This window comes from Asterias amurensis, chromosome 12 (genome assembly GCF_032118995.1).
Source record: "Asterias amurensis chromosome 12, ASM3211899v1".
Lineage (NCBI taxonomy): Eukaryota > Metazoa > Echinodermata > Asteroidea > Forcipulatida > Asteriidae > Asterias > Asterias amurensis.
In genome coordinates, this window is record NC_092659.1 from 3,340,164 (window position 1) to 3,352,845 (window position 12,682).

A 12,682-nucleotide genomic window follows, 5' to 3' on the forward strand; every position below is an offset into this window, starting at 1 on the left:
CTATTGGTAATTGTCGAAGACCAGTCTTCTCATTTGGTGTATCATAATGCATAAAATAACAAACCGGTGAAAGTTTGAGCTGGATTGTTCGTTCCGTTGGTGTTGCGAGATAACTAAAGAAAAACACCCTTGTCACACGAAGTTGTGTGCTTTCAGATGCTTGATTTCGAGACCTCGAATTCTAAATCTGAGGTCTCGAAATCAAATTTGTGGAAAATTTCTCACAATGTTTTATACTATCAACAGCTCTCCATTACTCGTTTTTACCAGGTAAGGTTTCATGCTAACAATTATTTTGAGTAATTACCAATAGTGTCCACTGGCTTTAACAGCAGAACTGTGGCGTAACCCTAATGGCAAGTAAGAACAATGAAACCACTATTAATAGTGAAAGCACAGAGGTCTACTGAGACTGCTACAAAATCAAAGGACAGTCTCAACGATTAATATTTCTATTTTAAAGGCAGTGGACACTATTGGTAATCACTCAAAATAATTATTAGCACAAAACCTTACTTGGTATCGAGTAAAGGGGAGAGGTTGATAGTATAAAACATTGTGAGAAACGGCTCCCTCTGAAGTGACGTATTCGAGAAAGAAGTAATTTTCAGCGAATTTGATTTCGAGACCTAAGATTTAGAATTTGAGGCCTCGAAATCGAGCATCTGAAAGCACACAACTCCGTGTGACAATTTTTGTTCCCGTTCATTATTATCTCGCAACTTCGATGACCGATTGAGCTCAAGTTTTCACAGATTTATTATTTTATGCATGTCTTGAGATACAGCGAGTGAGGAGACTGGTCTTTGACAATAACCAATAGTGTCCACTGGCTTTAAGTGCATGGTTTTCGTCGGGTGACAGTACAACACTTTCAATCACACGATGGTTTCGCGCACGTCAATGGTCAAAACTTTCTGGACCTCTGACAACATGTAGCAATGTCGGACAAGGGACCTTGGACACTACAGGAATTGATGGGATTTTATGAGGTACATCTTTTTAATTTGCATAACCAACTTGCTATAATTTAGCAAGGGACCCTTGCTAACTTGCGTCCGTGTGAAAGGGGCTTTATATAGTCGGCTTAAAGACACTGTACACTATCGGTAATTGTCAAAGACTAGTCTTCACAGTTGGTGTATCTCAACACATGCATAAAATAACAAACCTGTGAAAATTTGAGCTCAATCGGTCATCAAAGTTGGGAGATATTATGAAAGAAAAAACAAAAATCCCTGATGGACCATGGTCACACGAAGTCGTGTGCTTTCAACAGATGCTTGATTTCGAGACCTCAAACTCTAAATCTGAGGTCTCTAAATCTTCAGAGGGAGCCGTTTCTCACAATGTTTTATACTATCAACCTTTCCCCATCATTCGTAATCAAGAAAGGTTTTATGATAACATTATTTTGAGTAATTACCAATAGTGTCCACTGCCTTTAATTACCTTGAATCAAGGCTATAATTTTTCAAGAAAAATGCATTCGAGCACGTACGATAAGTCAAAGTTTTTTTTAAGCCAAACAAACATCCAGTAATAAACAGGACCACTTATGCTTCTGATCAAACAAGATAATCACACCAATCACCCGGTACTTGAGGTAAATAAAGCAGAGTTTATAAAAAGCATCATACAATTAGATGTTTTTTTAACACACGTGTTTGCCGATTTGTATCTGTTTAACCTTCGAAGTCAAACAGTATTTAGTATATTACCGACCTTTTTTGTCTTTGCTCCAAGTTTGTTAGACCTTTTCTTCCTTTATTATGGGCAAAAATGTTCTGCTGATTTGTATCTTTTCAACCTTTGAAGTCAAACAGTATTCGTTATAACCACACAGTGACCTTTATCTGTATTTCCTCCAGGTTTGTTAGACCTTTCTTGCCTTTATGGACAAGCCGCTCTCAGATGCAGTTGTATCCGCCATGCAATGCTGTCCGCTCCGGACACTTTTGCATATGCAATCGTGTCCGGGGCTATGCAAAAACCGTCCGGCGGACATGTACATGACTGTACATGTATGTGCGCGCGTAAGCGAACGTGCATGCACTGAACCTACGTATATGCAGCATGAATATTCACGTATTTTTATGATTGCAGCGAATACCCAACGGCCGAACATTTCCCATGACGAACGTGTTCCGTCTACCAAGGGCGTTTAATTTACTGCAAGGACGGTTTTGCACGGGGCGGACACAACTGCATATGCAAATGTGTCCGGGCGGACACAATTGCATTATACAGCAGCGTCCGGGCGGACACGATTGCATATGTAAAAACCGTCCGGCGGACATTATTGCATATGCAATAATGTCCTCCGGATAGTATTGCATAGAGGAGATAATTGCATGCGACACCGGTGTGACATGAGATTCTGTCCCCCATTCAGCGAACGGTGCACAAACTTCTTCTGATAGCGCCCTCTTTTGAAATCATGCTGTCATGCAGCCCATGATCATTACCCATATGCGGGAAAGATTTCCCTATGACACCATAAATTGCTTAATTTTTTTACGATTTGTTTCAAAACTATTTTTTAAGGGACAGGTTAAAAAATACAGGAAGAGCTCCAGCTCAAATAATAGGCCTATGACTATTGGTTAACAGACAAAGGCGGTACCTTAGTTTAAAAAAGAAAAAAAGAAGAAAAAAAAAATGATCGTCCCCTTCCTCATCCTTTTTTGAGGCCACATCCTTTTTAATTTGTTATTTCAATTTTGTTTTAAAAGAAAATTCTTCTGTGTATTTCTCATTAAACTCGTTAATCGTTTAAGAACTTGTAACTACACAAAGCAAGCTGTGACTTTTAAACTAAATAAGTGGGAATTTTGAATAAAAATGCTCGGTGGCCACCTTTGGTAGAAATGAAAAATAAAACATTAAAAGTACCTCATCCTCCTCTTTTTGGAAAAACCCGAACGATAAACTGGTATATATATTTTTTTTCTTGGCCTTAGACGTAGTTGGAGGTGAGTAATACTCTTAATAATACACTGGTCAAAGGTGAATCTACACGAGGCAGGTCTCTGGCTATTTTACATCCAACCAAACCAGCCAAGTTGATTAAACAGTAGACTGGTTCCCTATCTATATTTTTGCAAAAAAAGACAGGTATGGCTACTGGTTTTACAGACCCAATGGTTACATTGTACACAATGATTTCATTGGATAAACGTGCAGTGACGTAAGCTTTCCATGTCTGCGTGTGTGCTTGGTCCAAGGTGATGTTAGACTTGGTTCTATAGTCTTTTGATCGTGGCTTTCCGTCCGACAGCCGCTACCAACAGCGCCATCTTGTGACCAACCTTCGTCATTTAGCCTTAGGGCGCGTGATAGCGATGTGGGGGCGTTTTCCGTGGCTGATATTATGCAGAAGAATAACCGCGATCTAAGACTTGAATCAAGTCTAAGGTAATGTTTGTCAGCTGCATTTTCGGTTGTATGCTTGAGTGCAGACAAAGTGATGGCACCAGCCGTCGATTTCACCAAACTCATCCTAACTTAGGATTAGTCTTAGGGATTTAGGACGAGTTAAATTCCCTATCTGAAGGCGTATGAGGCATTGAACCCATTCTAAGTTAGGACGGGTTACTCGTCCTAACTCGAGGTAGGATTAATCCTAGCGTTTCGTGAAATCGGCCACATTCTAATCAAGCATTTCTTTGAGGAGCTTGATGTGAATGAAATCTCAAAATTACGGAGGGTATGTTCTGGTTAAGTTGAATTATCTGCAATAAGTTAGACTTGTGGACAAGTCGTTTATGCTCCTCCCACGCGGTGAGATAGTCGAGTTGCAGCGGTGCTCTCCGCGCGAACTGCTGGTTGCGCGACTACTGCGCGCTGCCGGCCCGACTTCTACTCCCCATAAACGGAGTAAGTCGTCGCAAGAGCAGTGACAACTATCTCACCGCTTTGTGTACATTCAAGCAAACAGTAAAAGTAGCATACAATTAAATTAAGCTTAGGTCTGTACACACATTGATTTTTGTAAAAATGTGCATGATGTTTTCCCCCAGGACACATCGAAAAGAAAGAGCCTGTCCCAAGTAAACTATTGGTGGCGCTCTGTATTTTTAGTCGACATTACGGGTATACATTTATTTCAAACGTAACGGTGACGTAGTCCGGGTTTGCTCTCTGTCAGTGAATTGTACATCAAACACGTCTACAATAAAGTGAGACATTTTTGAAAAACATAAGCTTATAAAATTCAATGGACACTATTAATACTCCAAATATATTGTTAGCATTAACAACTTACTTGGTAACGAGCAATGTAGAGCTGTTGATAATATAAAAACATTATGAAAAACTTCCTCCATGGCTTCCTCCATGCTCTGAAGAAACATGGTTTTTGAGAAAGAGGTAACATTAAAAGAGGTAATATTAAAAGACTTCAGGCCTGAAGCCTTTTCATGCATCTGAAAACACACACCCACCACGAATTTGTGCAACAATGTGATTTGCTCTCATTATTCTCTTGCCATTTCGATGATCAATTGGGGCCGATTCCTCACACTTTGTCATTTTATGCATGTTACTTTTTACTCTTTATGATAGAAGTTGGATACAAAAAAAGTATAAAGAAGATCAGTTTGTTTGTACTCTTGTTTAGCTTTAAACACATTGCGTGTGAATTTGTTTTCCATTTGGGAATAAGAAAAACACCGGATGTACAGTACTTATCACACATCGATGTATATAAAGGGTAAACAAATCAACCACAGAAAAAAAAAAGTTTACTTTTGTTTGTGTTTTCTTGATTGCTTATTGCGCCTACATCTTCGAACGCAACAAAAATACCAGAAACAAACATTGAAACCAAAGATCAAAACTAGAATCAAAACAAGGAACAAATACACGTCAAGTAGATTACTGAAATAACTATCATCGATTGGCGGACGGAGATGGTCGCCTCCAAACTTGGTCACGTGTAAGATCCAATGAGCTTGCGTCTCAGCTGGGGGCGCAAATGACGTCAGGTCACTCAAAATCCTGGATGCGTGTAGCGCCCTCTCGCGAAATCTGAGAGGTGAAGAATAAAAATAAAAACACTTTAAAGGGAAGGTACAGGTTTGGTAATTACTCAAAACAAAAATTAACTTCAAAACTGACTTTGCAAGAATAATTGGAGAGCTGGTGATAGTATAAAGCAATGTGAGAAACGGCTCCCTCTGAAGTAGCATAGATTTTGAATTTCTCACTAAATAATAATAAAAGACTTCTAGCTAGGAGTCTTTTATTCCTATCTGAAAGCACACAAATTCGTCCAACAAGGGTGTTTTTTCTTTCATCATTTTCTCCAAACTCCGATGCAATTGAGCTAAAATTTTCACAGGTTTGTTATTTTATGCAAATATTGAGATGTCATTGTGTTGGATTGTATTGTTCATGTCAAAATGTGTGGTGTCTAGACCATGTGAACTTTGTTTACAATAAGTGTGGCCTTGTGCATTCTTTGTGTATTCTGACAGGCAAGATACTACACTGGTCCTATGGGGAAGCTGACATTTTGTGTCCTAATGTCCACATAAATCCATGAGTTATGAAAGTTCACCATATCAAAAGTTGATAAGAATTAGATAGTGCAATCTCCATAAAATAGAAGATTTTTTTTTTCTTCTCCATTGAGCTGTGTACAAATCGTGCCCGCAGGAAGTCCAGGTTCTTTGGCTGTTTTGTAACTATGTGATGTCACAGGTGACAGGTCACATCGTCTATTCCAGATTCTCGAAGAACGACGGCTCGAAGTGTTTGCTGCACTGTTCATAAACATATTTTTATAATGTTTGAACAAAATATGTATATATATATTTCCAGGTGACTTTAAAAGACTTCATGTTTGTAAAAGACTTGATATCAGGTCTACCAATCTGACTGTCTTTGCGTAAAATGTGACGCGCTCTAAACCAATGAAAAGGCAGAATATTGGTAAGGGGTGTTCATAATGTTAAAACATTGCGGGAAAACGGCTCCCTCTTAAGTAACGTAGTTTTTGAGAGAGAGATAATTTCTCATTCAAATATTAAAATACTTGATGCCTGTAAAGACTTGATGTCAAGTCTACCGCTTGCCGTCTTTATAATGCGTAAATAGTGAAGCCGCCTCATCACAGGTCTAATATTTACCTTGGTTTCTCCACAACTGTTGTGATGGCTGAACTCAATGTTTGTGGTGTCACTTCGTTGAACTCCAGGGCGATGCCAAAACCTAATGCCACTACTTTGTCTACGTTGGTGAATTGGTCAACCAGGATAGGTATCCCAACAACTGGAAGCGCCGCCAACGTTGCCTCTAGGATGCTATTAATCCCACAGTGAGACACAATTCCTTTGGCGTTCTTGTGGTCTGCATAAAGTGACAAGTCAGACAATTAACGTGTAACAACCAGTGCTCATGTAGCAAAATAATAAACATTGTCATTTCCCCGATTTCTAAAAGACTGACGTCACAGGGACGTTTGATGTCACAGGGACATTGAAATTAATGGCACCACCCATTTGGTTGTTCAAGCCTTTAAGCAGCTTTCGATAGTATAATGAGCATTTTTGGAAAAAGATATCAACATTTGAATCTGAGGAGCATCACGGACATGTGTTAGTTTTACATCTGGTTAATTATGACCGGAATCAAAGTGACCCAAAATGAGTCAAAGTGGCACAAAATCTGAGTTGAAAACATCAGGGTCAGAATTGATTCGGATCCGGGTTCTGTGAGCGGGTCTGACCCATCTGGGTAATTTTGACCTGAATCTTTGTTAAAAAAAAAGACACAAAATGAGTCAAAGTGGCAGACAATATCAGTTAAAGTTAGTTAAAAATATCAGGGTCGGGTTGATCCGGACCCGGGTTCTGTGAGGCTTGATCCATATCAGGGTAATTTTTAACCAGAGTCAAAATGACCCCCAAATGAGTCAAAGTGGCACACAATCTGAGTTAAAATCCAATTTGTTTTACCACTTTCTGGGTCAGCCAGACTCGGAAATGGTCTGACCCACTTTGGAACACAGAATCCGGGTTATTTCTGATCCGGGAGTTTATGAGAATCCACTTACTCATTATCTGCGCCAGTGGCACCCATTTAACGATCTTGACATTGTCTGCTAGTTTGATGTTAGACATGTCTCCGTTGGTCTGCCACAACACACGGTACGGTAGCAGGGCAAACCCATCAGCAAACATCTGTAACGTTTCTCGTTCCATCATAGTAAAATAGCTTCCGAATGAGCAGATAATAAAACCAGCCGGTGCCGTTTCCAAAAACTCTGCCACATCTTCGTCAACCTTTGGGGGAGAGAAATTCATGAAACCATATAACAAAATTCAAGTTCAGGGTACCCTCATACCGTTCCGAAAACCCGCTTTCTCCTTCTTTTTCCTTTGTTTTAGTTTTGTTTGTTTAGATTTCCCGCATAAAATGAATTCTAAACGCCACGTACACATCAAGCGTTATACATACATTTTACGGGATCTGTTGGTACATGCATCCGCAGGAATTACGTTGTAGATCACTTTGATAAAAACTCCAAAAGCTGCATACGAACACTATTGTTCATTCATTTTCTAATAATTTCCGATCGCGAATGTTCAACAGGTTACCATCAAATGTTTACAAAAGAACCACAAAGCCTGGACTTTCTGCAGGCACGAGTTGTACACAGCCAGCCTAAAGGAAGACGCATTACAATTTACCTTAGCCAAGACTTTTCAGATTTGATGGTGTTCGGTAGGTACCTACAGTCATGGTTACCAGGGAGACGAGGTAGTAATTGGTGTTTGATAAGTACCATACTTCCAATGACCCTTTGCTGTCTTTAAATACCAACATAAATGTGGAGTATCGGGTGTTAGATTGCACTGTCTGATTCTGTTTAATCAATAATATATTGGGTTTAAAGAAAGGGGCCCATCCCAAAACAATTGTTCAGCAGTTCTGTTTGTGTCTTTAAGTGTGGACCAGAGTTTGTAGCATCTTGCCTGCCTGGAAATGCCCGAGAATGTACACGGTCGCTCTTTTGTTGACACACAAAATAATACTTAAGGCTATAAATGGATGTTGGAAAATACCAAGTCAGTAAGGTTAGCGGTGACATCGTGTAACAAAATGGTGACTATAACTCTACAAACCGTCAAAACAATTCGGCTCTTCTGTGGGTCCGCCTGACGCTTATTTTTTTTTGTATTTAATTCTGTATAATATGAATGTTTGTAATGCAATTTTTACTAACTTGTTGCTACTTGTTTAACTGTTGTGTGTTTTTAAAACCATATCGCTATTTTTGCTAATATTTGTATCCTGTGTTTTAATGTTTTTCTTGGCTGTACAGCGCTTTGAAACAGTGATAAAGCGCTTTATTAAGTTATTTTCTCACGCCAACCACTACTCAATACAGAGTTAGTTTTGTTTTGTCACCGCAAATCTTACTATAAGAATTTAACTTAGATCTTGGAAACCTACCACTTGGTTACTTGGTAACCCAACAACGGGGTTGATGAAAATTGTGTTGGGGTTAAGTGGGCGGGCCGTCTCCAGTGGATAATTCCCATTGATGAACATTATCTCAGCTTGGCGCTGAGACTCAAGCATACTCATCTCAGGCTTGATGTTGTGTTTGACTTTCAGTGGATAATACGTTTCCAGATATTGGCGTAGAAGAAAGTCCATCATGCCGTAGCTCAAGACATTATGGACCCGTTGAAGGAAGGTCATTTTGTTGGTGTATCTTGTGGTATACTCTGGGATGTATGATGGATCTGCTGGGACTCCGTAACTTAGAGAAGGACAAATTAATAGGTGTAAACGTGGTAGGGTCAGCCTATACTATACATGTATTGGTTTCTCCTTTGTGTTTTATTTTTATTTTCTAAAGGGGTGTAAATTAAGTTATGTATTCAATGTTTGTGTGAATTGTTTGGGTTATTAATTAGCCGTAAGATTAACCACAGATACCCGCTAGTCTTACACTGCTACCACATAAAATACTCGGAGCGCTTGAGCAATGCAAATTATTTAAAGACATTGGACACTATTGATAATTGTCAAAGACCAGTCTTCTCACTTGGTGTATCTCAACATAATATGGAGAAAATAACAAACCTGTGAAAATCTGAGCTCGATTGGTCGTCGGAGTTGCGAGATAACTATGAAAGAAAAAAACACCCTTGTCACACGAAGTTGTGTGCGTTTAGATGCTTGATATTGAGACCTCAAGTTCTAAATCTGAGGTCTCGAAATCAAATTCGTGGAAAATTACTTCTTTCTCGAAAACTATGGGACTTCAGAGGGAGCCGTTTCTCATAATGTTTTTACCATCAACCTCTCCCCATCACTCGTCACCAAGAAAGGTTTTATGCCAATAATTATTTTGAGTAATTACCAATAGTGCCCACTGCCTTTAACCACAGATATCAGCTACACTGCTACCAATAAAGTACTCGAAGCGCTTAAACAATGCAAATAATTTAAGTTTTTGATATTGTTGAAATGTGACGTCGAGTTATGTAAAGGGTAGTTTGGTATGCAGCGGCAGACACAAACTGCCAGAAACACCGGAACAATACCTTCTCTAATAGTTGAAAAGTATACTGAGTTCTTTGAAATGCATGACACAACAACTTTCGGATAAGAATTGACGAGTTTTTTTACCGCGCTGCCACCATAAAATGAGTGGATATCTGCACAGAGTAAAACTTTCAGATACACGTTTATTCATCAGAGTAACTCATAGACCTTATCGCGAATACCAATGCGCAAGCGCAGACTGTTGAATGAGGTGCATTGTGGGATAGATATGGATCAAATTTGGATACCAGCAAGACCACAATGCACCTAATTCCAAGCTTTACGCGCGCGCCCCCGGTATTTGCGAAAAGGTCTATGACTAGCTTACAAGGGTTGTGGAAATAGCGCCCTCTAGTGTTGATATATTACAGGTTCGACTTAATCCGGATTCCGAAACCCATGGGCTTGACCTGTTTCCCCATCAAGTTTACCTCAAAAAGCTGTTAAAAATTAGATTAACTTGTATCATGTCGAATACCTATCCCGCGGCGAGGCACAAGTTTGGGAAATTTTCTGACGTTAAGCAATGGGACTGAAAATGAACCTCAAATGATTTGGACTTAAATAAAAGTCTACGAATGCCTTGAGAAAAGGCTAACTACATTTTGGCCTAACATTACATAAATGTCGCACTGTTACCAGTAGCGTATTTTTATAAAAATTATACCTACTGAAGTCTATTTTGGGCTGGTATTGATGGTAGACTGCTGCACAAGACAAATGGTAGGTCCAGTTTCTGAGCTAATATTGAATTGCAAAGTTGACCGGAATCGCCGACCAGCATGTCAAATTCCTCTGATCTCAGCTTCGCAATGGCGAGTTCGTCAGAGAGCAACTCGTCACATTGTCCTAACAATATATCGACTAGAGGAGGGTTTCCGTAGACAACGGAGTCGTAAATCGTGTTGAATATAAAGAAACCATTCCTGCTTTCACCTCTCAGCGTGGTGCGGGAAAATTCCTGTGCTGCGTTATTTACGTCATTCTGAGTGTAGCGTGATTTGAAGACGACGTGCGAGAACAAATCCGCGTCGTCTGCCCGCTGCCACTTTGGTTCATCGTTTGAGGATAAGAAGGTAACATGGTGGCCCAGTCGAGCCAAAACTTTTGCCGATTGGCTTATGGTCATGAAGTGGCTGCCGGTCGAAAGGGCGGGAAAGTAAAGAAACTTGTACTTGTCTGAAGTCGGGGATACCGCACTTGTGTTTTGTGGTACCAAAATGAAGCAAACACACAGCACTACAGTGGTTGAAAATACGGACGGTGCCATTTTTTCATTAATGCCTCCGGTATAATAAGTTGGTCTTTATCTATATATATCTATATACAACCATGGAGGCAGAAATAGACTACTTCCATGGTACAACTCTTTGACCCGACTAGATAACAGATCCAAAGCTCATGGATTGTGTTTAAACAACACATATGGCTAGATATAATACAGGTGTGTTTGTGTGTCTGGTATTTCTTCGTTGGATTGTGGTTATATTTTAAGTTTTCTTTTAATTGATAGTTTTGAGTCACTCTGTAACAAGTCAAGCTGCATATTATTTTGGTCAAGTTTAATTACAACATGTTGCTCCATACCTGCTCTGAGTGGACGCCGCAACGATTTTTCTTCACTAAAGGAACATTACAAAGTCAGTTTTGTTAGCCAAAAAGTTGCTGGTAGTGTAAGCACTTTAAACCACCAAATACATAAACTGACAAACCCGTAGAAGTTCGAAATCGATCGGCCATCTGGGTCACGAGAGATTAGTGAAAAACCGATTACAAATTTTGCATTGCATCGATGCCAAACAAAAGTGAATAAAACGCTCACTGAGCGATAAACTCCGAACGCGAAATTTGATTATTTATTTCTCATAAAATGTGAAACTTTAGACAGAAATATTTCAAGGGATGTTTTCTAATATGATCATCATTGGACCGTGTAAGTTTTATGTAAATCTGTGATCTTCACGATTTTTGTTTCTTACCATTTCTGTAATTTTCCTTTTTAATTAAAAATGAACAAGCACAACCAAATACTATTATCGGGTGAGTCCAGAAAAACTACTCTATTAAAAAGAAAATAATTAAACAAAACGCTAATAAAGTGTTTTAAGGAACACGATGCCTTGGATCGGTCGAGTTGGTCTTTGAAAAGCGTTTGTAACCGTTGGACAAATGTTTTAAAGTAGAATACAATGATCTTAACAAATATGCCTCGAAATTGCACGGTTTTCTTTTTACCTCGTCGACTAACACGGTCAGCCATTTATGGGAGTTTTGACTCCCATAAATGGCAGACTGTTTTTTTTCGCAAAGTAAAAGGAAAAGAACGCAATTTCGAGGTAAGTTTGTGTGTATCATTATATTCTACTTTAAACATCTTTCTAACCATGCATTTTATAACAAACGGTTACAGACGCTTTTAGACCAACTCGTTCGTTCAAGGCAACGTGTCCCTCTAAAGCATTACTACAAACTGTGACTATCTGGTTATGAGTGGCATTTATGACTCTCCATAATTTTTCAAACTCGGATGGCAAAATCCCGGGTTGTGTCTTTGCACAAGCAAGGTCTTTTATTTGATAGCGACCATCTTAGACATTGGGGCCATCTTGAAAACAATAACACAAAATTGGAAATACCAAATATCAAGAACCACTATCATAAATTTGTTTTTAAGTCCGGATGAGCAACATGTTGTTTATTTTACTTGGCCGTGGTAGGTTGCGGTACAGAAGGTTAAAAGGACATCAAATCTCTCACCAAATCATGAAGTTATGTTCGTTTCCAGACCAATCTTATGCCATTTATTTATTTACATGTTCATTTTCAACCTTTAGACGTCTACACAATGATTACAAGGTCGGCTGTCAGGGTTTAAAGGAACGTTACAGAAATGGTAAGAAACAAAAATCGTGAAGATCACAGATTTACATAAAACTTACATGGTCTAATGATGATGATGATAGTAGAAAACATCCCTTGAAATATTTCTGTCTGAAGTTTCATTTTTTTGATGAGAAACAAATAGTATAATGTCGCGTTTGGAGTTTATCGCTCAGGGAGCGTTTTATTCATTTTTGTTTTGGCATCGATGCAATGCAAAATTTGTAATCGGCTT

At 39.1% G+C, this 12,682-nt stretch overlaps 2 protein-coding genes across 2 annotated transcripts; both read right to left on the bottom strand.

The window, feature by feature from the left end:
• Positions 1–4,136: 4,136 nt before the first annotated feature.
• On the bottom strand, positions 4,137–8,770 carry LOC139945394 (UDP-glucuronosyltransferase 3A1-like). The gene is made up of 4 exons (XM_071942742.1): positions 8,464–8,770; positions 7,061–7,289; positions 6,135–6,354; positions 4,137–5,031 (listed from the first exon to the last, which is right to left on the bottom strand). Exons 1-4 carry the CDS (start codon positions 8,713–8,715, stop codon positions 4,746–4,748), a joined length of 987 nt encoding a protein of 328 aa, XP_071798843.1. The 5' UTR covers positions 8,716–8,770; the 3' UTR covers positions 4,137–4,745.
• Positions 8,771–10,234: 1,464 nt separating this feature from the next.
• Positions 10,235–10,696, bottom strand: LOC139945349 (uncharacterized). The gene has a single exon (XM_071942700.1). It carries the CDS (start codon positions 10,694–10,696, stop codon positions 10,235–10,237), a length of 462 nt encoding a protein of 153 aa, XP_071798801.1.
• Positions 10,697–12,682: the final 1,986 nt, after the last annotated feature.

Coding starts and splice junctions, on each gene's coding strand:
- LOC139945349 (XM_071942700.1), bottom strand. CDS start 10,696: ATGACCATAAGCCAATCGGCAAAAGTTTTGGCTCGACTGGGCCACCAT.
- LOC139945394 (XM_071942742.1), bottom strand. CDS start 8,715: ATGACCTTCCTTCAACGGGTCCATAATGTCTTGAGCTACGGCATGATG. Junction 7,290..8,463: donor GGTTACCAAGTAACCAAGTG/GTAGGTTTCCAA, acceptor TCTCCCCCAAAG/GTTGACGAAGATGTGGCAGA. Junction 5,032..6,134: donor ACAGTTGTGGAGAAACCAAG/GTAAATATTAGA, acceptor TTCACCTCTCAG/ATTTCGCGAGAGGGCGCTAC.